This window comes from Microtus pennsylvanicus, chromosome 15 (assembly GCF_037038515.1).
Source record: "Microtus pennsylvanicus isolate mMicPen1 chromosome 15, mMicPen1.hap1, whole genome shotgun sequence".
Lineage (NCBI taxonomy): Eukaryota > Metazoa > Chordata > Mammalia > Rodentia > Cricetidae > Microtus > Microtus pennsylvanicus.
The window spans coordinates 32093773-32119507 of record NC_134593.1 but is presented as its reverse complement, the minus strand read 5'-3'; the positions used below and the strand labels follow the sequence as shown (position 1 = coordinate 32119507).

General features: G+C 42.3%; 1 protein-coding gene across 5 annotated transcripts in view; it reads left to right on the top strand.

Annotated features, from left to right (window-relative positions):
* Positions 1-24384, top strand: part of Cysltr2 (cysteinyl leukotriene receptor 2) — a 34862-nt gene extending 10478 nt beyond the window's left edge. For 2 of the 5 annotated variants that reach the window (XM_075949697.1, XM_075949694.1), the window contains 4 exons: positions 3761-3942; positions 11433-11574; positions 14870-15013; positions 17556-24384. In XM_075949697.1, coding sequence (XP_075805812.1) covers positions 17600-18580 — 981 coding nt within the window. In that variant the 5' untranslated portion in view covers positions 3761-3942; positions 11433-11574; positions 14870-15013; positions 17556-17599 and the 3' untranslated portion in view covers positions 18581-24384. Of the gene's footprint in view, positions 1-3731; positions 3943-11432; positions 11575-14869; positions 15241-17555 lie in introns of those variants that run through there. The other 3 variants (XM_075949695.1, XM_075949698.1, XR_012907951.1) reach the window with 3 other exon arrangements.
* Positions 24385-25735: the final 1351 nt, after the last annotated feature.

The following is a 25735-nucleotide window of genomic DNA, read 5'->3' as shown; positions in this document are numbered from 1 at the left end:
ATTTGGTTCTCATTTCTCTAGTTCTTTGTCTCCTGGGAGCTCACCATGTGAAGACTCTGTAATGGGTATAACAAGGCTAAACTTGTAAACATCATGTTTAAAAGTCCCTTGTGAGCGTGCATCATGTCACTCTTTAGCCAAGTTGACTTATACAGTGCTCTGTCCTTTTGGGAGTGTGTGTGTAGAAATTTCTTATTTTATGTTTACGAGTGTTTTGTTTTGCCTACATGTTTATATGTCTGGGAAGCAGTGTGTACCAAGAAGAAGGCATTGGATCCCCTGTAACTGGGGTTATAGATGGTTGTATGTCACCATGTAGGTACCTTCTGCAAGAACAGCATGTGCTCTTAACTTCTGAACTTTCTCTCCAAGTCCTCCTCTGTCCATTTTAATAAGACACCTCACATTTATTTTATAAAAAGATAATTGAGGATTTCCAACAGTGCAAGTCATAGATTTAGAAGAACTGGCAGAAAAGTCTCAGGTGAAGGAAGCTTAAGTCTTGGTCAGTGTCATTTGTTCATTTAACCTCCAGCCCACAGATGACCATGACACCAGCTGATGGCCGTGACACAATGAACAGTTTCTATGATAAGATAAATTTTTATAAGTTTACAATCTGTCCTAAATTACTTTTATGATTAATATTTAGCTTAGTAAGAATGCCACACGTAGTAATACTTCTTTTAATAGGATTCATCCACTATAAGTACAAGCAGTGGCTTTGTGGTAAGGGAAGGCTTTACCCAGAGCAAATCTGGCTTGTGATTGAATCTCACCATCAGGTTTTAGCTGTTCATTTGGTAAAACATAAAGTCCTTGTTCCCTAAGCCAGTTTTTCTATACATATTACTAAGAGAAGAAAATGTTCTCTGTATACAGAGAGTGAGACCAGCTCTACCTTGGAATATCAGACTGACCATAGAATATTTTGCTAACTTATCACAGCCAACTCAGTTAAGTGCCTGCCATTTTTTTCTTTAATTTCAACTCTCACCAACTTTTGATGGCATTCTTCGGCCTTCTTGTTGTGTCATTATCTTTTATTTTTTTATGCCAGAGCAATCTTTTATCTAGACAAAATTTTATTTTTGTCACCTAAAATCCTCTCTCAGCTAAAAGTATTGACTTTTTCTTTTAACCTTTTTTTTTTTTTTTTTTTTTTTTTTTTTTTTTTACTGATAATACACCTTCTGTGTCGCTTTTCTTATTTGAGGTTCTGCCACCTTCTTTTCCCTGAAAAATTTCAGGAAACACCTTTTTTCTTTTTCTGATTTGACAAGTGTTTTAGTTAGGGTTTCTATTGCTGCAATGAAATACCACAACCATAAAGCAAGTTTGGGAGAAAAGGGCTTATTTGGCTTATACATATACATTGCTGTTCATTATTTAAGGGGTTCAGGACACAAACTCAAACAGGGTGGGACCTGGAGGCAGGAGTTGATGCAGAGGCCATGGAGGGGTGCTGTTTATTGACCCGCTTTCCCTGACTTTTCCAGTCTGCTTTCTTATAGAAACCAGGACCACCAGTCCAGGGGTGATGCCACCAACCATGGGCTGGGCCCTCCCCCAGTGATCAATAATTGAGAAAATGCTTTACCGCTGAATCTTGTAGAGGCGTTTCCTCAGCTGAGGCTTTTTCTTCTCTGATGACTCTAGCTTGTGCCAAGTTGACACAAATCCAGCTGATACAAGATAACCACACTCCAGATGAAAACCTAGGGAGCTGAAAATATCACATTATATCTTTAATATTGTATAGTTATAAATATTCAAAACATGGTGACACTTACATGTTCTTTTAACAAATTTAAGTTAACCATGTGTTAAAAATGTAAGTCTTGTTGTTAAGTTAATGCATTTCAGAAAGTTTTACATGATCCTCAAAAGACTGTTAGGTCAGACACAGAGGTGAAGAATTAATGGCTATGCCAAAGATAATCTTGACTCTGAATCTGTGATACTCCAGTTCTTCAATCACTAAATTCTAATCAGTTTACTAGCTGTGCAGAATCTTTAACAGGGGTGTGACTTTTAGTTCACAATACTTAATACTTAGTAGTGTTGTGGAATAATGCTCTTGTACACTGTAGAGATTTGTCATTTGAATAGGCTTATTAAAATGCTGATTGGCCAGTATCCAGGCAGGAAGTATAGGTGGGCAACCAAACTGAAGGATGATGGGAAGGAGAAGGGCAGAGTCAGGATATTCCAGCAAGATGCATAGGGAGCAGGTGAATATGCCATACAAATAAAGGTATTGCCACATGGTAGAGCATAAATAAGGAATACGGGCCAACTTACAATGTCAGAGCTAGGTAGTAATAAGCCTGAGCTATTTATAATTGGCCAAGCATTTATAATTCATATTCAGCCTCTAAGTCTTGTTATTTAGGAAGGGGAATGCAGGAGAGAAACATCCAACTATGTATGGGATTCTACGTTGGGCCAAAATTTCCATATGAAACCTGACAAAGCTTAAAAAAGGATTCAAGACACACAAGAACAGAGTCAAGCATGGCTCCTTGGTAGCTACCTTTTCTCTAGGGGGTCTGTTAGGTGGCTATGAGCAGAAATATAGCTCCTTTGAGATGTGACTTCTTGATTCATGCTGGCAGCAGGTGTGGCTTTTTTGGGAGGTCCTGCTACCAAACACTAAATGATTTATGAGAAGTGGGTAGCATGCTACTCAGTGGCAGCATGGACCCAGAAATTCTCCAGAGTTGGGGCAGTAAGCATAGCTCTAGGCCATACCTTTGCTATGAAGCTAAACTCTCACAGACCAAGGAGTTGAATGAAGTCAGTGGCCAAAGCTGACACTTTGTTCCAACCTATGCCACTTATCAGTTTAAAGACTCATGCAGTGAGAAAAGATACTGACAGGCAATTGAGACAGATTCATACAAAACAAAAACAAGAGCAGAAGTAAAACCTCTAAACGGGTTACAGAATGTTTAAAAATATATGTGGGCTTGAGAGAGAACAAAGACTCCTAGCAATAGTAGAGAGAGTGCCTGAACTGGCCATCTACTGTAAATAGATGACTTCCCCAATTGCCGTCAAAGATACTCTATCCAGTAACTGATGGAAGCCGAGGCAGGGATCCACAGGCACTCCGAGAGTCTTGTGGATCCAGCCTCACAGAATACTCCAGTCAGGACTTGACCATAATCCTAAATTTTCTCAGTGCCCTGCAAAGAATATCAGCATCCTCAATAAGCAGGAAGTAGTCTAGAAAACTATGCTTACATTCCCAAAAAATGGATTATGGGTGTTTGTCTTTGTTTAGGGGCTTGGTTACAAATTTCAATTGGCTATAGTCAAAAAAAGACTAAACAAAAGAGTTAAATTCAGGGAGCTCTTTCTAAAAGAAGAAAGGGCAATATGATATAAAAATAATAGAATAAAAGGACAGATTATTGAACCTACTTTAATCCAAAACCCAGCTTTTAATTTTACATATTTTTACATTGGTATGGATTTTGGTTTCTTGTTGGAAATCTAATGTTAATTTTGTTTGACTGTATGTATATTTCTACTCTTGTTTAAGGTATTATGTTTATGTAGTTCATTAAAATGTAATGTATAATTAAGAAACACAGATTAATAGTCATATATAATAGACTTATAGTCATGTTAGATATGTTTTCAAGGTCATACAGAGATGTATTTCAAAAACCTACAGAATACAACATTTAATATGTTTAATAACCTAAGGCTTTTCATGACAGTGAAACACGTCTCATTGTTGCCCTGGCAGCAACAATCTACTTCAAAGAAGATGATGGGCATTGAAGAAACGCCATATGGAGTTCATTTTGTTTGTGGCAAAAGTTAGCCACTGGACAAAGAAACTGCCCTTGTCTCAATTACTGACAGTTACTGCCCAAACTGGACGAGCAGGACACAAGAAACACAACTGCTGAACTTGGCTAAGACAAGGTAGGAAAGTCCTTCAAAATTCCCGGCTTCACAGGAAAGTCTGTCAGACATTCTAGTTAGATACCCCAACATTGGAGAGGAACCCATGGTGACTGTCCAGGTGACCTGATGTCCCTGTCATTAGGTAACACTTTATCCTTCTGGAGTCTTTGATGGACTTGAAGACTAAATAGTCATAATTATAGTTTTACTTAGTTATAATGGAAAGTAAATTAGAAAAACAGACTCACCAAGATAAGATAGAGAATTATTTTCTCAAATTTTGTCAAATACAAATAGACTAAATATTGTAACTATAATTATTACTTGGTAACTGTTTTGTTGTATATAATATCACTTTTTTAAAGTTAAAACCTTCCTTTTTAATTAAACAAAAATGGGGAAATGCTGTGTAACAATCCTCTGTACACTGTAAAGATTTGTCACTAAAAATTGCTTTACTAAAATGCTGATTGGCTAATAGCCAGGCAGGAAGTATAGGTGGGGCAACCAAACTAAGGATGATGGGAAGGACAAGGGCACAGTCAAGAGACACCAGTGAGATGCGGAGGGAGCAGGAGATGAATGTGCTGTCCTATGGCAGAGCGTAAATAAAGAATATGGGTTAACCTAAAATGTAAGAGCTAGTTAGTAATAAGCCCTGGCTATCAGTTGAGCATTTATAAATAATATTAAACCTTCGAGTCAATTATTTGGGAAGTGGCCATTGGGTATTTGGGAACAGGTGGGTGGGAGAAAACTCCATTTACGTAGAAGAGTTTCTATGTATAAATAAAAGCAACTTCTATGAGCTTTTGAACAGTTGCAGCTTTGCTAGGTCTGTGAGAACATTCTCTATGCCTCTGTAAGCTACTAACTTCATAAACATTTAACTGGCCACCCACTATGTCTGATTGTTTTCCTGACCCATATCTGCCATCTCTGTCTGCTGATCTGCTGCCGTCCTGACCAGTTTCTCTTTGCTGTTTTATTGCCAGTGGGGCTGTGGGAGTCAGCTTTATTCTCTCTCAGTTCTGATCTCTTCTCTCAGTAGAATAAGTTGGACCTGCTTTCCCTCCACTATCTCAGGTGAGAAAGTGGAAATTATGCTGCCAAATGATTTCCCAGTTTCTCTTCCATTTACCTCTTCATATATTTCTCAGCTTCCTGTCACTTTGTTGGACTGGCTGATGATAACGACGATGATTTTACAGTCACATCTAGCAGGCGGATCCTCCCACACCCACTCTTCTCCTCTTTATTTTTATTAGCAGTATAGTGAAAGGTTATTGCAATGTGGTGTTCTAAGCCCACCCAATTCAGGCAGAGGAATCAGAGCAGTGGTGGGACTCAGTGGTTCCCTTAGTGTTGATTCGATCCTGTCTTGTGCCCTGGTTCTATGTGGGCATCCCTGCAGATGCCATGATGGCAGAGCAACAACCCACAGGAGACAAAAAGGGAATCGGTTCAACATGACTTGTTAGCCAGTGCTGGTTCAGACTTCTTGAGTCTGACACCAGACAGCAAACATTTAAATCCAGGACAAATTTGAGAAAAAGTTTCCTGGTAACCATGATCTCAATCCCATGTGGACAAGTCAAACTTAAGGCACAACTGCACCGAAACTCTTTTGCAAAGTACATGTGACCGCTTCCATAAATATGGGTTCTATAACTTAAGGGCCTAGGGAAGGACCTGGTGTGGCCAAGGTCATACAGATAGCACAGAGGGCACCAAGATGTACATGCGACAAGTCCTCCAAGAATGGGTTCTATTGACTAAGGAACAATGGTGAGGATAAAGGTGTAGGGGGAAAGGTCTGGGAGAAACAGAATAATCTGGGGGAGATTCAGGTGTGGCCTGGCCCTACAGACAGCACAGATTACCTGGTCCTACAGAGAGCACAGATCACCTGGCCCTACAGACAGCACAGATTACCTGGCCCTACAGAGAGCACAGATTACTTGGCCCTACAGAGAGCACAGATTACCTGGTCCTACAGACAGCACAGATTACCTGGTCCTACAGAGAGCACAGATTACCTGGTCCTACAGAGAGCACAGATTACCTGGCCCTACAGACAGCACAGATTACCTGCCCCCACACAGAGCACAGATTACCTGGTCCTACAGAGAGCACAGATTACCTGGCCCTACAGAGAGCACAGATTACCTGCCCCCACACAGAGCACAGATTACCTGGCCCTACAGAGAGCACAGATTACCTGCCCCCACACAGAGCACAGATTACCTGGCTATTAACTACATCTTTCTAGCCTTTCCAGCCAGCCTTCTGGGTGGAAAACAGATATGCATCTCCTCTCTTGAGGAGACAACTCTGCATGTTTAATATTCCTGGTTTCCCTGGTGTTTATCTGTGAGTGTGAGAACATTGTGCCCTCTATGGTTCTAGAAGTAACCTTCTTTCTTGTTCTTGAGATGGTTTTCCCCAATTCACCAGTGGATATGGTCCCCCATATCCACCATAGGCCAGAATCTCTGTGTCTAAGGCTTTGTCTACAGGCACACCCTTTAGCACTCATGGCCTGCCTGCACTGACCAGACCTCTTCCTAACTCGCTGTTTCCACTGTGGTCTGATATGATACTAAGTCTGCTTGTGGGCTCTGCATTTTCTCCTAAATGCTCAAGGAGTTCCCATGGCTAGGGTCAATGGTGAATCTATCTGTTGCTTCTGTTCCTTGGTGGACTCATTGTTTTTTTTTTTTAAAACTATCTTTTTTTTTTCATTTTACATACCAATCCCAGTTCCCACGCCCTTCCCTCCTCCTGCTCCCTTCACCTTCTCACTCTACCCCCCAACCATTCCTCAGAGGATATGGCTTCTCATGGAAAGTCAACAAAGTCACATTGCTCAATGCCTTCCACCCTCTATCTAGGCTGAGCAAGGTATCCCTCCAAAGAGAATGTGGATCCATCTTTTTTGATGATCTTTTGCAGGTGGTCACATTTGCTGGCTCCCATGCCACACCGATGATAAGTTCTTCCCTGAAACAACTGTAATTAGTTTTGTCCCGGAAGCCCAGCCTCACTTCTATGAGCAAAGAGGCCAGGGTTGTGGCCTAACCCAGGCACTTCTCCTCATGCTCTCTAACTTTATGGGACGTAAGATGGAATGAGGTTTATATTGTAAAGGAGTTTAAGGACTCAATTGCATGCACATCTGTCTCTACCTTCTTAGACCTCTATCTGGTCTCTGAGGTATTAGCTTTTGTTTTGTTTCTGGCCGAATCCTGACTCCAGCATCAGCCTAATAGGCTTGGGGTAAAGGGAGGAGTGTTTTTGAGAAACTTCTTCTGGAAAACTTACGAGACTAATCTGAGATTAACCAGTGTTTCCCTGGAGTTCACCATTCTAAAAATACCAAGGAGAATCTACTCTCAACATCCCAAGTCGGCGTGAGAGCCGGACAGTTCATCCACGTGACCAGTGAGATGACGGGGATTGATGTCAGCCCATTTCTACACCCATTTACGAGGGTGGAGGAGTGAGGGAGCACTTCACCCAGGGCCAGCAGGCATCGGCACTACATCCTTTCTGTCTCTTCTGTAATTCCTTACACTCATTGCATGAGGCAGATGTCATAGATCCCTGTTGTTGGGTGAATTATGTCCTGCACACCAGCATCCATACATATTTAACTCCATTTATCTGGAAATGCAACCTTATTTGGAGATAGAACCATTGACAATGTAAGTTAGGACAAGGTAATAAATACCAGGTAAAGTGAGCTCCATATGACCAAAGCTTCTCAAAGAAGAGAAGAGCCGGAGGCATAGACACATACGGAAAGATGATCTGAAGATACAGAAAAACAGCAAAAACAAGCAACTCCTTCTAATCACACAGATTGGAATGACATATCTGTGAACCAAGAATTGCCAAGCATTGCTGGTATCTACCAGAGGCTAGACAGCAAAAAAAGAATTCCTCTGTCTAGTATTTGAAGAAGGCATAGTCCTGTTGACGACTTGAGTACAGACATGTAGCCCCCAGGACTATAAGAGAATAAGAATAAATTCTGGGGTTTTGAGACACCAAGCCTATGGTACTTTACTAAGACAACCCTAGGAAGCTAGCACCAGCTCACGGTTTAGAGATGCTAATTCTCCTGATGGCCAGGGCTCAGAAACACTTAGACCTAGCTCCCCACTCCTTATGGGTTGAACTCTCCCCCAGGTGGTACTCCCTTTTTCTCACCAAAGTCACACTCTAGAAAAGCTGCACCACAACACGAGCTGTTCTGTGGGAATTGGAGAATGTTCAAGAAATATTTCATAGGAAAAAACTCAAAACAAAACTGAAGGAGAGAAACTCTGCCTAAACCAGTCTTGTGGTTTTTGGAGGGCCCCGTGGAATATATTGTGAATTCTCAAAGGAAAGACGACTAGAGAGTACTATATTTCCCAGGCTGATCTGACCATGGCCTTTTCTTTAACGAAGCATCTCATGGGATTCATGCTCTGTCAAAACTACTTTGGGAAGTTCAGAATTAAACAAGCAGGAAAATAAAACCATTTTTAAAAATTTTATATTTGAGGTAGTTTGAATGTAATTGGCCCGCATAAGCTCATAGGAGTGGCACTATTAGGAGGTGTGGCCTTGTGGGAGGAAGTGTGTCACTGTGCAGGTGGGCTTTGAGTTCTCCTGTGCACAAACTACTCCATGTGCCTCAGACCATATCCTGTTGCCTGCAACATGAAGAACTCTTAACTGACTTCTTCAGCACCATGTCTGCCTGCATGAACCTCTGGACTGTAAGCAAGCCACCACCTTTATAAGAGTTGCCATGGTCACGGCATCTCTTCACAGCAATAGAAACCCTAACCAAGACAATATTTAGATCAGATAGTTTTCTTGGTACTTAAGTTTGTTTATTGGTGTTTATTCATTGCACATGATGATGAGTTTCATAAAGATAATTTATTCCATGTATACCATGTACTTTTAAAAATAATAAACCAGCTATTTTTGTGAGTCATATTTTTACACGAGTGTCTGAGGGAAAATTGGAAAGCATGCCTGTGGCATCTGAAATTGATTTCCTTATCGCTGGGTAGCATAAACTAGTGCTTTGCTTTATGTTTCTTATTCTTTGGATTATTATATGAACTCTCAGGGGCAATGCCATCTAGTCAAAAGTCATTATGAAAATGCCTATAATTGAACAAAGTTGGGTGAGTGGATTTGTATTGAGGGTGAGTGCACATTATTGTTGTGCTGACTTCTTATCATTTACTGTTGCCTAAGCATATATTTTAAATTCACTTGCAAGGGCTAGAGAGCTGGTTAAGAGTACATACTGTTTATGTAGAGAATCAGATTCCTAGCATCCATGTTGGGTGGCTCACAATTGCTAGTAAATCCAACTTCAGGTGATCTGATACCTCTGGGATTTTGGGGCATTCATGTGCATACATCTATACCCCTAACACATAATTGAACTAATAAAAATAAATACATACATTTATTTTTTTTTCATACCAGAATTAGGACTCAGTCACTCTTGAGAGTTTCTGGTGCTAGCACCTTCCCAGAGGTACTCAGTGTGATTGGTCCAGATGGCTTCAGTCTACGTGGCTGTCATATTCTCCCACCTCCTGGAGACAGCTTCCTGTGGAAAAGCTAATACACCCTCCTTGGCTGTCCTTCCTGGCCTCTGTACCCCACGTACACTGTGAAGATACACAGCGCTACTTCTGATCTTGTGTCTGATTCCATAGCTCCACTATGGGAGGCCTGGCCCCAATAAAGTCACTCCTCCATGAGTTCCTGTCTCTTTCCCTACCTACGCTTTCCGACTTGGGTGTGTATAGCTTCTAGGCAAGCTCTGTACCTGCCAGGACCTGTGAGTAAGAAAATCTTTTTATTTCTCTTTTGTGTATCTCTTACTTGTTGAAGGGGTGCTTCCATCTTCAAGATCTTACATGCAAACAACTGGAAAATGAGTGTCTCAGGGAGAAAGTGTGAGAAAGGACCTATTACAGGCTTTGTGCTGCTGTGAGGTCTTTGGAGAATAGAGTTAAGAAGACAAGAGTCTTTGGAAGTAAACGTGGTCATTACTTCTGTAATAGACTTTGGGAGCAGGGAGGCTAGAACCCAGGCAATATGTATACATTCCTCAAATCCGTGTGTGTGTGTGTGTGTGTGTGTGTGTGTGTGTGTGTGTGTGTGTGCGTGTGCATGCACATGCATGTGCCTGTGCTCTTCCTCATCAGTGTGTGTGTGTGTGTGTGTGTGTGTGTGTGTGTGTGTGCTCTTCCTCATCATCCAGGGGCCTTTGCCCACTCAGGGACTGTTGTGTGTCATTTATGCAGATGCAACCTGAAATTTTTATTCTAGCTAAGAAAACACTAAGGTTAATGTGGTTCCTCGTGACAGGTCTGCTTAATGAAGTCAAATTTAAAACAAGAACAGGAAAAAAATATGCCTTTTCTTCTGGGGTCAGACACTAATTTTGGACAGTCATCCCTAACTCTGTCATCCCTGCTGTGCTAGCTGCTGCTCATATCATATATAATATAGGGATCTGAATCTTTCGCCAGTGCTTTGTTTAAGTGTCCCATGTTTGCTTCTTCTGGAGGTTTCTTTGAATCCTTTGGGAATAGAGGAGGAAACATGGTTCACAGAGGGGTGGTATTTAGACCAACTGAGCTTCTCGGGACAAGTTCTTGTGCATCAATATGACTGTCCCAGTGGGACAGACTGTATTATTAGGGGCATTTTACAGTCATTGATTATGACACAAATCAGCTTTGGGCGGGGGTACTGTTGAATTGAAATGTCTTTTTTTCCCCCAGTAGAGGATGGATTTTTTGCTTTACATTTCTGAAGATTGGGTTTTCCGATGCGGTGTAAAGACCTTGGCGGAATGGGATGTTGCTGATGTGAAGTCAGTGTATGATGTTTATAAGATGATGTCTGTGGCTGCTTATATGGCTCAGTTGGTGAAGATGCTTGTAGCTAAGCCTGAGGACCTGAGTCTAATCCCTGAGACCCACATTGGAGAAGGACAGAACAAAGTCCATCAGGATGCCCTCTGATTTGTACACACACAGTATGACATCTCTGTGTGTGAGTGTGAGTGTGTGTGTGTGTGTGTGTGTGTGTGTGTGTATGTAGGTACTTTCATATATCCTCATTTGTGACTGCACAGTTGTACACACATACAGTAAATACATGTAATTTTAAAAACTAAAAGACTGATGTCTGGAATTAATTATGCAACAGATACTTAAGCATCAGTGGGATATGGAAAGAAAATTTATTTTTAGAATGCTTTTTCTCCTAAGAATTATTAAGCTTTGTGAGCAATCAATTAAATTCAAAACAGCATTTATGGTGTATGTTAAAAAAAAAGATTACAAAGAAATTAACTTTCTTCCCCCTGAGCAGCAAAAGACCATATTGGTTCGGAATGACAGAGGGAGAGAAGGGTTACTGAATCAGATAATAGAGGTGGCCACAATTAAGAATGGACATGTTGGTTCTAGGGTGACTACGGAAGATGAGAACGCATGTTTTGTTACATCTTGTCTGAAGCTACCTATTTCTACAACCAGTGACTGTTCACAGTTATAGCAGAGGCGGCCTGCTTCTGAAACTTAGGAACTGTGAACTCCCACAACATTCAAGGTAAGGATTCTTTTGTTTGTTTGTTTCTCTTTTCTTTTTCTCTTCTCTTCTCTTCTCTTCTCTTCTCTTCTCTTCTCTTCTCTTCTCTTCTCTTCTCTCTCCTCTCTCCTCCCTCCCTCCCTCCCTCCCTCCCTCCCTCCCTTCCTCCCTCCCTCCCTCCCTCCCCCCCCTCTTTCTTGTCTTATTTTTTTCAAGACAGGTTTTCTCTGTAGCTTTGGAGCCTGTCCTGGAACTAGCTCTTGTAGAGCAAACTGGCCTTGAACTCACAGACCTCTGCCTGCCTCTGCCTCCCAAGTGCTGGGATCAAAGGCATTTACCACCACTGCCCAGCAAGGATTCTTTAAATAGCACACACCTAATATTTGGCTACAAGCACCATTTTCGTTGAGTAGCATGGTGCGAGGTTAAAATGAAGTCTTTTGGCTGGGTTTGTTTCTCACAGTTACCCGAGGTCTTTTCCATAGAGATTCATGAGTGTTTTTCCTGATGCCTTTTCCAAAAGACCAGATGTCTAGCATTCAGATTACATGGAAGCTACCCTTTGAAGGCACCAGTTTCTTGTAGTCCTCCATTGGGAATAAAAGAATAGATTCCAGGGCTGGAAGCAACCCCCACATAAGCCCCTTTTAGGAACTTGGAGGGAGGTGGTTAGTTACTCTTCAGGAGAAGGCCAGTGGCACGGCAGGAGTCTTATTCAGTGTTCTGTTGCTATGAAGAGACACCATGACCGCAGCCACTCTTCTAAAGGAAAGCATTTAACTGGAGCTGGCTCACAGTTGAGAGGTTTAGTCCATTATCATCACGGTGGGAAACACGGGGGTGTGCAAGCAGACATAGTCCTGGAGAGTAGCTGAGAGCAAAAGAGAGTGAGCCCCTGGGTCTGGCTTGAGCTTCTGAGCATTCGAAGTTCACCCCACCCTTAGTGACACACTTCCTCCAGTACAATCACGCCTACTTCAACAGTCACACCTCTTACTACACTGTGAACCTATGGGGACCATTTTCCTTCAAACCGTCACAGCAGGCGACAGCTGCAGGTGGAGAGTTTTAGTTTTTCTTTTCTTTTTCTTTTATTATACTGGGGTCTCAAACCCAGGACATCATGCAAGCTAGGCAGGCACTCTACGATTGAGCTACAAGTCCGGCCCTCTTTTTGTTGTTTTTTGTTTGCATTTTTTTTTTTTTTTTTACAAAATTTTTCTGTGTAGCCCTGGCTGTCCTGGAACTCGCTCTGTAGACCAGGCTGGTCTACTCTAGAATTCACAGAGATCTACCTACCTCTGTCTCTTGAGTGCTGGGATTAAAGGTGTGTGCCACCATTACCACCACCAGGTTGAGGGTTTTAGAATTCCCTTGGTTCTTAGTACCTTTGCTGATGTTTGTGGATGATGATGACAACAGAGAAGTTTCTATGTAACAGACAAAACTAGCAGGCCTACCAGGGAAGGATGTGTCTCTGACTGAAGAGAAGACTTAGAGCTTCTTGAATTGGGAAAGTCTCCATTGTCATAGCCAAAGCTCTCCTTGTGAAGACAAGGCTTTATGCAATCTGGATAGAAACAAGGACCAGAGTAATGCCATGGACCTTTAGAGCATGGATTCTCAGATCTCAAGGCTTTGACTGTCCACGGTCTGCACTTATGGCTGCATGAGGGGGGTGTTACTGTAGTTAGGGCACACATGGGGGTATTTTTGACAATCCTTTAAATTACCCCATCATTCTGGCTTAACATCACTGCTAACTGACCACTGCTGTTGGGAGTATATGGAATCAATTTTCCCAAATAGAACTTTTATTATAGCTCCTTCTATAATAGCAAATTACCTCATAGTTCTTCAGTTCATTTGCTGTTTTATGGAAGTTCTTAGAGTGTCTAGAGAGTCTTCTTCCCCTTCCTGTCATCCCCTCTCCCCCACCCTTTTCTACTATCTTACTATGTAGCCCAGGTTGTCCTGAAATTACCCCAGTATAGCCTTCCGAATCTGAGATTTGATGTATAGCCCATCTTAGCCTAAAGGATCTCATTTTGAATTCATGGATTCACCCAAATTCATACACTTTATAGCAGCGTAAATATCTTTTATCTTTTCTCAGCTGGCATATCTAACTGAGGGCAGATTATTCAGTCGTCCAAACATTTTATTTCTAGAAGAAAATTTGTATTCCAAGAGTAAATTCAAGCCAGTGGCAATAATATAATATTAGCCGTTTCTAGTTTATCATCTTACTTTTGAATCAGCTACATATAAGAATTAAGTCAGGAGTATCAGAGAAAATACTAGAAGGTTTGCAGAGGGTATGATGATCTCATACCCAAATTACCAGATCACGGACGTCTTTTTCTAAGCACGAGGGTACATGATCCCAGACTTTAGAGTGTTCTTGACTGAGGAGAGTCAAGAAAGCTGCACAGGAGGGGTGGCTGAGTGCCACCATCAATAAAAGAAGCAGGGAAGTTACTGAGTTTAGTTGGGGTTCTAGGGCTGACTCAGTTGAGTTGGCTTAAGGCTTCTAAAAGCCCTGCTGTGGTGGATATGACTCTTAACTAAGACAGGCAAACAGGGGACTCTAGACCCAAGGAAAGACCAAAGTGCATAACGGGTCTTTATGGTTGAGCTGACACCTTTGTCAACTTGCTCAGACTTTGTATGGCTGAAAAGAAAAGTGGTGTTGTAAGCCTAGACTCTTAAAAGAAAAAAAATCTTTTGGCACGTAACTGTTATGATAAGTTTGTTGTTTAAGCATAAACATGCTTCTATTTTTTGTATTTAATTTTGATTATCTATTCTTTGAGGAGTTGATAAACATACACAATGTATTTGGACCATATTCACTTTACACTCCTCCCAGAAGTTCCTCATCTCCCTCCCAACTTCAATTTTTTTTTCTTTACAGCCTATTAACTCCAATTAGAACCATCTGCACATGTATATAAGGCCATCCACAAGAGCTTGGGCAACTTAGAAGGAACCTAAAAAGAAAACTGAGCCCCCCTCCTTCAGTCTATCAACTGCCCGTAGCTCTTAGCTCTGGAGTGGGGCCTTGTGAACTCTTTCTCCTCCCAATAAGCATGCTTTTTTACAACCTAAAACAAAAGTATAACCCTTGGAATACTTTTTTATTAACATATTTTACATAAATATGGTTAACTATGAAAAAAGTCAGCTTTTATTTTAACTTATCATCTTTTTATGACTAAGTTCAATAGGCAAAAGAGAGCTCATGTTAGTTTTAAATTAATCAAAAGTCAAAGGATATTTAGCAATCTGATTATCCATGTTGTCCTTGTCACAGGATGAAGGGGACCATCTGTTAGAGGCCACTTGTAGCAACCTGAAGGCAGTTTAAGCTGCAAAAGACATATGATGACCTTCTTCTGATTTTCAGGCCTGAATTTGGGAAAGCAAGAATCAAGAAGAGTTGGTCAAGACACAAGATGTAAGTCCTACCTAACTGGAATCAAGAAATAATTCTGACAACATTGTAGAATCATAATTAGCAGTAGTTGCTAGGAGCTTAACTTTGAATTTTGGGAAAGCAAGGGATCTTTCTGAAAACAGCTTAAAAGGATATTACAGACAAAAATAACAGTGTTTTATTGATAAAAATTACTCACGGGCATAAAATAAGAATTATTTTACATAAAGACCCACATTCTAATTTGACTTGCTTTGTACATTATCTGTATAACAATTTACAACAGATGTTTTCTTTCTTTTTTTTTTTATTTTTGAGACAGGGTTTCTCTGTAGCTTTTGGTTCCTGTCCTGGAACTAGCTCTTGTAGACCAGGCTGGCCTCGAACTCACAGAGATCTGCCTGCCTCTGCCTCCCGAGTGCTGGGATTAAAGGCGTGAGCCACCACCGCCCGGCAACAGATGTTTTCTTAATATGTTTATTTATCTAAATGTAAATTCAAATAACTGGTATTTTGAAAATGTTTGGCATACTGCCACCACCCTACCAGCCACGTGCGCTAGACAGAGAGATGCTACTCTCATCCTTACTCAGAGAAGCTTCTCTTTGCAGTAAAAGCAGGGCTCCATGTCTTCTAGATGCCGAGAGTACATCACAGCTGAGTCCATGATATCAGAGCATCTACTTGAAGCTTGGAGGGGAGCTGGGGAGAGGAGGGAACACGGGATGAGGCAATGTGAGAGTAGGAAGAAAGGGGGAAGGGCTACAAAGTACTCTCTTCTGGGCATGACAAAGCCACTGGAAACACCAGCCTACAGCAGCTGTGAACGGGCCCAGGGCAATAGATTGGGTTTGTCAACAGGCAGCCATAGCTTCTACAGGGGCACAAGCGCCTACCTCTCTCTGCTGCACAATTAGCTACTGGTGGATCTTAGAGGTGAGGGAACCTGTGGTCTTCAGTTGTGTAGCCTCCAGGTTTAACCCAGTGGTCACACAAAGATCCTGGTTCAAATCTGTGGGTCACAAATGGGAAGACTGTAGATGGGGCCCTTGTGGGAGTGAAGTGTATGTTTCGTGGGTACCTGAGAAGAGAGTATGTTCTGCTCTTGTTGAATGAACTGTTCTGTAGATCCAGTTCCATCAGTTGGTTTAGATGCTTTCAGTTTCTTGGTGTTCTTCGTGTTTGCCTCCTTGCTTCCTATCAGTGGCTGAGAGGGGAGAGGGTCGTGAGGTCACTAATGTAACTGGATTTGCTCTGATATCCTATTTGGGGTTGAGTACCATGGCCTTTCCTTTAACGAAGCATCTCATGGGATTCATGTCCTGTCAAAACTACTTTTGGGAAGTTCAGAATTAACAAACAAAAAATTCTGGTGTTCCTATGAGACCATAGGAAGCTAGCACTGGCTCATGGCTTACAAATGCTAATTCTCCTGATAGCCAGGGCTCAGAAACACTTAGACCTAGCTCCCCACTCTTCTTATTGGTCATCTCTCCCCTAAGTGTAGTCCCTTTTTCTCATCAAAGTCACACTCCCCAAGTCTGTTATCTTGCGTCACGTATTCATAGCTCTGTTGCTTGGTGTATCCTGTTAGAAATCGTATGTCTTCATAGTGGAGAAATTATTTTATCAGTAGAGAATATTCTGTTTTCTGGTAATTTTCTTGGCTCTTAAATCTGAAGCCGTTTCTGATTTGGTAACTTACTTTATTTCCTTTTCCTACATGTCAATATGGCTAATTGACGTGAGTTTCTTGAGGGCAATGTCTAAATAGGTCTTTTGTCTTCACATTTCAAACTTTCAGTCTGCCTTTTTTACTTGTAAATTTAGACCATTGATATTTAGTGTACTTACTGATGTATTGGGGTTACGAATATTTTTTTCTGTCTATATTACTTGGTTTCTTTTTACTGTCTTCATGTTGGTTACCTGAATTTTTTAAATTATCATCTTAATTCATCTTTAGTGTTTTAGTATGAGCTTTTGTACAGTTTTTTAGTGTATGCTATCACATTATGTAAATATTCTTATCACAATCTCTCAGCACAATTTTGTCAGTTCAAGTGGGGTATAGAATCTTAACCCCCTTCATATATCCTTATTTTCCCTTATAAAGAATATACCAGTCAATAGCTCTTCTACATCCATTTAAAACCACATCAAACAGTATTATCGTTTTTATTTCAAGCATCAAATATACCTTAGAGTTGAAAAGGCAAAGGGAAGCTGCTGTCCTTGCATTCTTTTGCTCAAATGTTCTTTCCCTTTTGCTGATATTCTAAGGTTACTTTTTATTTGTTGCTTTCTATTTGGGGAATTTTATTTAGGTATCCTTTTAAAAAATATTTGTATATTTTTATTTTATGGTATGGATGTTTTACCTGCATGCCTGTAGGTCCACCGTGGGTATGCCTGATGTCTGTAGAGGTTACAAGCGAGGGTCAGAGGAACTTGCTTCTCTCCAAGGGAGAATAAATGCTGCAAATGTTTGATCAATGATCAGGAAGAAAACTGAAATTGAACAAAGTAATTTTTATGTTAATTTCTTTTTAACCCAATATAGAGAGAAAACTTATATCCTAGCCTCTGTCCAACTCCGTATCAGAAATGGAACCAACTGAGGCCTCAAGCAATAATAGTGACAGGAACTGTACAATAGAAAACTTCAAGAAGGAATTTTACCCCATCGTATACCTGGTAATATTCGTCTGGGGAGCCTTGGGAAATGGCTTCTCCATTTATGTCTTGCTACAGACTTATAAGAAGTCCACGTCTGTAAATGTTTTCATGCTCAACCTGGCCATTTCAGACTTCCTGTTCATAAGTACCCTGCCCTTCAGGGCTGACTACTACTTAAGAGAGTCCAATTGGATATTTGGGGATCTGACCTGCAGAGTTATGTCTTATTCCTTATATGTCAACATGTACACTAGCATTTATTTCCTAACTGTGCTGAGTGTTGTGCGTTTCCTGGCCACTGTCCACCCTTTCCAGCAGCTCCACGTCACCAGCGTCAAGACCGCCTGGATCCTCTGTGGGATCATATGGGTTTTTATCATGGCTTCCTCAGCCATGCTTCTGAAGAATGGCTCTGAGAAGAAGAACGACATTATACTGTGCCTGGAGATGAGTCCCCTGAAGTTTAAGAAGCTACTGATCATGAACCACATTGCGTTGGTGGCGGGCTTCCTGCTCCCATTTGCCATACTCACCATCTGCTACCTACTGATCATCCGGGTCTTGTTAAAGGTGGAGATTCCAGAATCGGGTCTGCGGGCTTCTCACAGGAAGGCCTTGGTCACCATCATCATTGCCATGGTCATCTTCCTCCTGTGTTTCCTGCCTTACCATGCACTGCGGACCCTCCACCTGGTCACATGGAAAGCAGGTGCTTGTGGAGACGCGTTGCATAAGGCCACGGTCATCACGCTGGCCTTGGCTGCGACCAATAGCTGCTTCAATCCCTTTCTCTACTACTTTGCTGGGGAGAATTTCAAAGAGCGATTAAGGGATGTAGTCAACAAAGATTGTCTACGGAAGGCAAAGACAAAGTGCTGTCTTCCTCAGATAGCTGAAGAGCAGAAATAAGAGTTCGGGGAGCTGTTATGCAGGTGTGCTCGTGACTCTTGGTGTTCACCTTCATTCCCTCATGGTCTCCAAATACTTTGTATTTACATCATAACCAACACATCTTGGTTCCCAGCATTGAACTGACCACAACGTTTGCGAATAAAGCCTATTTCAGAGATGTCATTGGATGCATTTGTAATAGTTGAGACTAAATGAGAAATGTAGAGGAAGTATTTCTCCTGGAATCTTGCACACTGAAACATGACATTGGGGAAAATGGCCAAGCACAGTCATGTCAGCTTAGCCATGCTATGCTAAGTCTCTGGTCCAGGCAGTCTAAATTCCCAACTTTAAGACATCCTCAAGCACCCCAGCTTCTCAACTCCTTCCCCTATTAAACCCCTTGAGACATAGCCAAACCTACTGGGGGCCTCCGTGTAGCATGGAGAACATCCTAAGAACTCAGGAGCAGACTTTGCTTTGAAGAGGAAGACTGCCCTGTAACAAAGCAAGTCCAGACAAGGTTGGTGAGAGGAAAAGGAGGAGAAGGACTAACAGAAAAGAGAGTGAATGATACAGAGAGGTAAAGAGTAATTTCATGTTGCCCCAAGAGCAAACCAAGTAGAGGAATGTGCCTGCTGTGTATTTTTTTGCCAGGGATTTGGAAGACCAATGAGTGGAGTGGGCTGGAATCACTTCTCTAGGGGATACAGGGATCGTGTGTGGAAAAGGAAAGAGGTGGAGTCATGGACTTGTATCTCAGTTTTACTTTTAGACCTGGGTTTGGATTGGCATCAATGTAGTCATCGCTCCCTCTTATTGACCCACTGGTGTCGGGGCCAGCTTGATTCGGGAAATAGCCAGGCCAGCTTAAATTAAACAATTATATTTTTAATTATTATAAGGGGAAACTCATGCCACAAGAATGGGAAGTTCGAGTTCTTCTGTGTCTGGCGGGAATTGCCCAGAGAGAGTGCACACCTGGTTTGTCCCAGTTTTTCTTCCTGAGCTCCAGGTAGCCACGCCTTAACTAGGTGTGACTGGTTAGCAGAGCTTCCCCATCATCTCCCCCTTTTGTCTAAACAAGATCTATCCAAAACCAATACAACCATATACAATAGGAACAGATACCAAATATAAAATTACAAACAATATAAACAATATTAAGCAAGAAACACATAACAAAAGTTTTACTAAACATTTTATTTTAAGGAGTCTAAATCTTGCATTGAAATTAAGCTTGGCTAAACGATGAGGAAGGTAACTTCAACTATCCAGTCTTCAACCCCATCAATGATCTAAGAAGGGAAATAATATTACTTGAGTAAGCAGGAAGTGCAATTGAGCAACTACCAAATCGTGCAACAAATGACAGAGACAACTGGCTACCTGGGCAATCACCCAAAGTCTCATTTGCAATGTTGAAGCAACCAACTTTGGCTAAGACCTAAAATGACTGACAGACCATGTTCAAAGGCAAGAAACTTTTTAAAACTATCTTACCCTGTCTTGGCAAGATTTGACAGTCCTGTTTTATCCATTTATGGATACTATGTATCTTTGTTGGAGGTTGAGGTATGGGCATTTCTTTGCCCAAAGGCCAGTTCTGCCAAGAAGAAAACAAGCTCCGGGTGGAATGTCTTTGGTGCTCAACATTTTCTCTGGAAAAGGTCCGTGCTGCCAGGAGCAATTATGTCTCACGGCAATAGAACTCTAAGTTATTTAAATGCCATTTTCTACAGTTCTTTGAAGTGGTTGAGGATTATCTATCTATGCAGAATATAATCTCTATGTATCTAAAGAACTTCATTAGTCTAACTATAAGTATGACAAGCATAGATGACTATTGATCTATAATTCTTAATACCTATATAACTTAAAGACTAAGACAATAAACAACTGCGTAATAAATGAGGACAATGACCTCCAAATGTAAACAATGTATAAGTATCTTGATCAGAGGTAGAAATATACACTGTAATATTGTGTGTGTGTGTGTGTGTGTGTGTATATATATATATATATAATGTTTTAAACAGAAGCATGCATGCGTACAATATTATTTAACTTTGTATAAATATACAAGAATCTATACCGATGTAATTGTTTATAAATAATAACTCACAAACCAATTTATTATCCCATCATCAACTCCCCCCCTCTTTTTTTACAAAAGGATCCCTGAGCTTATAAAATTTTACCCCAACCCTCAACCGTATACCAATTATAATCAACCCCTAAATGATGTCTCTAACCCTGAGGACAAACTTTCCTAGGAGAGGGGACGTCGTCTTCTAGAATTACTTCCAGCTGTAATGGGGATGACGTTTCTACTGGATTCTGTGAAAGTAAAATGAAGGTTAAGTTTCAAGATTAATGTCTGGTAAGACTGCAAATAGTCTCTAAGTATTTTGTGGAGGTCTGGCCAGAATGTTGTAAAGATATGCACTATTTCAGCTAACCAAGTTGGAACCATCTTGTGCCGCTGGTACCCAAAACAGGTCTTGTAGTAGTGCTATTAGTGTCATGATGTCATATCAATCAGGTGGAGTTGTTGTTGTGGGGGCCCCATCTTCTTCCTGGAAACTTCAAAGGTTACTGCAGAAAAATTCATTGTTCATTGTGGAAAACTTAAGCATTATTTATATAGACAGGGTCTGCAGTCTCGGAAGTGCGCTAGGGGGTAGTGCACAGGGCAGCTACAGAGCTTGGTGCTGGGTGCAAGCTCCTCAGCCATTGCCTTGCAGAGGCATTGGCGAAGCTAGGATAGGTCGAGTTCCTCTGCCTTTTCCTCTGCCTTTTCTGCCCTTGCCTCCTGCTTCCCTGCCCTGCCTAAGCTTCTGCAAGCGCAGAAAAACTAGACCCCAAAATCAGCCAGTAGTGGCCAAACAGGGCCGCTGGTGGGAATTCTATGCCGTGGTGTTGGGTGCCAAGTGTTGGGGCTAGCTCGACTGGGGAAATAACCAGGCCAGCTTAAATATAAACAATTATATTTTTAGATTGTTATAAAGGGAAACTCACACCACAAGAATGGGAAGTCTGAATTCCTCTGTGTCTGGCTGGAATTGCCCAGAGAGGACGAGCACCTGGTCTGTCCCAGTTTTCTTCCTGGGCTCCAGGTAGCCACGCCTTAACCAGGCTCCACTTCTTAAAGGTGATTGGTTAACAGAGCTTCCCCCTCACCCTGGGATGACAGTTGAGATACAGGAGGTGGTGCTATGGTTTGAGTTGGGTCTTTGGGGAAAAGTGTTGGGCAGAACAGGAGAAGTGGTATTTAAAAAAAAAAAGGCCCTTGATATCAGAAAAAGACGCTTTCTAGCCACAGAAACTGGCTGCAGATACTACCAGTTAATCACATGCACAGTGTGTTGACCACAGCAGTCAAGTGCTATCCCCAGGCTGAGAAGCCTGAGCAGGTGCTCTACAACCACGTCATACTCACAAGAAAGCACAGACATTTCACAGATGGAGGAATAAAAGCTCAGAGAAATTGAGAAGTGGGCCCACGTCTAGACAGCTAATTAGAGCTTTAAACAGAAATATTGACCGAATGCTCCCCCCCCATCACCCCTGTGAACCTCCAGAAACCCTGCTCTGAAGTGTGGATGAAAATTCTGTCTCTTGGTCAGGCACATGCAAAACCATTCTCATCCTTACAAGAAAACCAAGGTTTGGGGGCTGGAGAGATGGTTTGGGGATTAAGAGCACTTGTTGCTCTTGCAGAGGCCCCCAGGTTTGGTTCCTAATACCCACAGAGAGACTCACAGCCATCAGTCACTCCAGCGCCACAGGATTTAATGCCCTCTTTGTGGCCTCTGTAGGCGTGCACATGGTGCACAGACAGACAAAACATTCATACATGTAAAAATTCTTAAAAACAACACCCAAAAGCAAAGCTAAGGTTATCTCCTTGCAGCTGTTGCCCCCTGGCTCAGTGGAGGGTGAAAGGAAGGCTGGGTTCTGGAGTCAGAGGGCTCTACAAGGAGAAGACTCTGGGATCTTCCTTTATTCAGCTACCAGAATGATGACAGACAGATGTCAGAGGAGGCCCTGGAACATCTGCCTAAAGGAAAACTCCCCTATCCCAGAGAAAAGGCTAACAGATATTTGGGAATCCTCCAACCCCAAATCTTGGCATCTGCCCTATCATTTACATGACAGTGAAGCCGATAATCAAATAGACCCCCTTCATTCCCAGAAAGCATCTGGCTATCTCAATCCAGCCCCACCCTTAACCATGAGAGTCAATGACCACACACCTCCAATGAAAAACCCCTAAGACGGAAGGCACCAAAAAGGAAGAGCACAGAGGGAGACATCAGTAGGAAAGGGCCCAGCACTTATCACTCTAACACTTGACTCAGAAAGCACTGATGTGCTACTCCCAGATGAGAGGAGACAGGCAACCAAGAAAACAGGAATCCGACAAAGGGGAAGACAGCTCCTAGGAGGGTTAGAAAGCAACGCATATAGGTTAGGGCAGGAATGCCAGGGGACTCCAGGAGGGATAGCGCCAGGAATAAAAAACCACTGTGTTTTGGTTTAAGTAAAATGCTGCGGATACCCCAGCGGCGGCAGGCAGTGGGCAGCAGGTACTGAGACCTCAGCAGGCCACAAAGGCAGCCAGTCCTGGGCAGAGGGCAAGTCCCAGGCAGGGAGCCACCCGGTGGGTGAGAGACAGAGATGGATAGACGTGCCACAAGACCACACCGCAGGTCTCTGAAGGTAGCTGGTCCAGGGCAGGAGCCACCCGGTGGGTGAGAGACAGAGACACAGTTAGATATTTATTTAGTGGGTTATGGAGGGGAAAGTGAAAGTGAAAGGGGGAAGGGGAGAAGGGAGAAGAGGAGAGAGGCAGAAGCTGCCTCTTCAGAGAGAGACAGAAAGGAAGGAACTTGGGCTACAAGCAGGAAGGTGCCTCCGCGGAGAAGTGGGGAGGAGGGAGTGGGTGGGGCTTGTCTCTTAAAGGGACAGGACAGAGCATTACACTTGAGGAACACACATGGAGAGGGAGAGCTTGGGATGAAATAGTGGCAAATGCATAGATGAACAGCACAATGCAGTCACTATTGCACTAGAGAAGAAAAGTGTTAGCTAGGAACATGAATAATAACTTGCTCTCACCGCGTAGTTGAATATTTACACAGAGAACGATGCAAACAGAAACACTAGGATAAACTCTCAGAAAACGAGTGGGGTGGAAATGCACGTAGGGAGAAGCCTTGCCATCTTCCACCAGGGAGAATTCATGCTAACCAAAGCTGGGGAGCAATAAACAGCCACACAGCATGCTGTCTAGCGCTAGGGAGAAAATGCGGGGAGAAGGGTGGGATGTTTGTTTTCAGTAATTGCCAGACTGAATAATTTGTGAATGCATACTGCTGAAATAAAATGAAAATTAAGATAAAATTAAATTGAAACCTCCAAATCAACTTTCCTATTTTTAAAGGAATAAGAATAATAGAAAGGTTACCAGGAAAAATCCGCTTACTGGGGTAAAACATCTCTGAGAAAAAGAGACAAAAATAGAAGTCTGTTTGCCAAAGTGAAGGCCAGGTACCCTGAGGCTCTTTTTGTTCGAGAGATTAGGTGTCTCTTCAAAGAAATAAACAAAATCTTCAAGTAGAAGAAAGGACTTTTGTTGTGTAAATGCTTTTTCAGTGGGGGCCAGGACTGGACTGACACCTCTTTATAACTGTGTTGAGTAACAAAAATGCGGCTTTGGATTTGAGAACAGCTTGTTCTTAAATAGAAAGGGTATTGAACTAGCAAGGAAGGGAAGTGGGGGAGTGGTGAGTGGGGGTGGGGAGTGAGTTAGGAAAGGAGACAGGTAGACCTGATCATTGTGATCACTTTCTACCCAGAATTCACTCTTTACCTAGAAAACCATTTGGAAATAGAGGCTCGGTCAGAGGAAAATGGGAGCCCAAGGAATATGGGGATGAGAGAGCTGCATTCTGACTTCTTATCCTAGATGGAGGGAAGCTAACAGAAGTCACAAGGGAAACACACCGAGAAGGAACTTGTTGTAACGCTGATAGGAATTTTAACATTCTAATGTTAAGGTAGCAAGAGCATGAACATCTACAGAGGCGCTGAAAAGAGACAGCCCAGAAGTAAGCTGCTGGCCATGGGAAGATGGAGAAGTCTCTGGTGTGTTAGCTGAGTGATGTCTCTGGGGAGCCCGTGGACCACCAGCTCTTACTCCCCGTGCCTCCGCATCCCAAGTGTGGGTAGACACAACAGGATGTACAGGCCATAAAGACAACCTACAGCATGAGTCACCAGTGTGAGCTGGTGTCACATGACTGGAGAGGCAGCCCAGCTAGGCTGACTCCCAGAGTTCCTCACTCCTTTGTATAACCTCGGGTTAGGGGACAGCAGACTGTTGTACAGGTCTCCCGGGGCGCCAATGACCGATTGAATTTCGCGTTCACTGGTGCCATCAAGGCTGTAAATTAATGTTCTAACAATCGACTATAATGCTGTGGCGCATTTTGACGAGAAGCTTCCATCCATCATCCATTCTTTATTAATGAAATATTTCACTCAAATAAAGACATGAGCTAAAGGAGAATCAAATGGTGGTTTCTGTTCTTACTCCTGATGGTGAGAAGCAAGCTTTGGATTAGTCCTGCCATGGTCCTTCACATTTCTCTGACCACAGAGATCATGAATCTCAATTTCACGTTATTCCTGGAAGCAGTATTGTCCACCAGGCAGCTACTGATGATCAGACTTCCTTGTTTTATAATGTTTCTTAATTATCTTACAAAGTAATGGATTTCCATGAAGCTTCTTCATATATCCTTATTCTGACCAATCTATTCCCACCCTTCCTTCTTTCCTCTTCCTCTGCTCCCACCCACACTTAACCCTTTAACCCACAGTATTCCTTCCAGCTGTTCTTTCATGCCCCCTGTGTCCTGCTGCTCCTTCTAATTGTATCTTTTCCTTGGGCTGCAAGATCATAGGTTTCTGTACAGCCTTTTCATTCGCCTTTCAGTTTTAAGTCTTCCTCCACCCCCTCATTCCCCCCCCCAAAGCCCTCCACGTAAGAACCTTTCTCTTTCTAGTCTGCCCTCTCTACTTCCTCTCCCCACGTATTTTCCTATCTCCTCACCCATAATTCAGCCTAAATGCCATCAACAGACATGACTCTGTTTTATATGA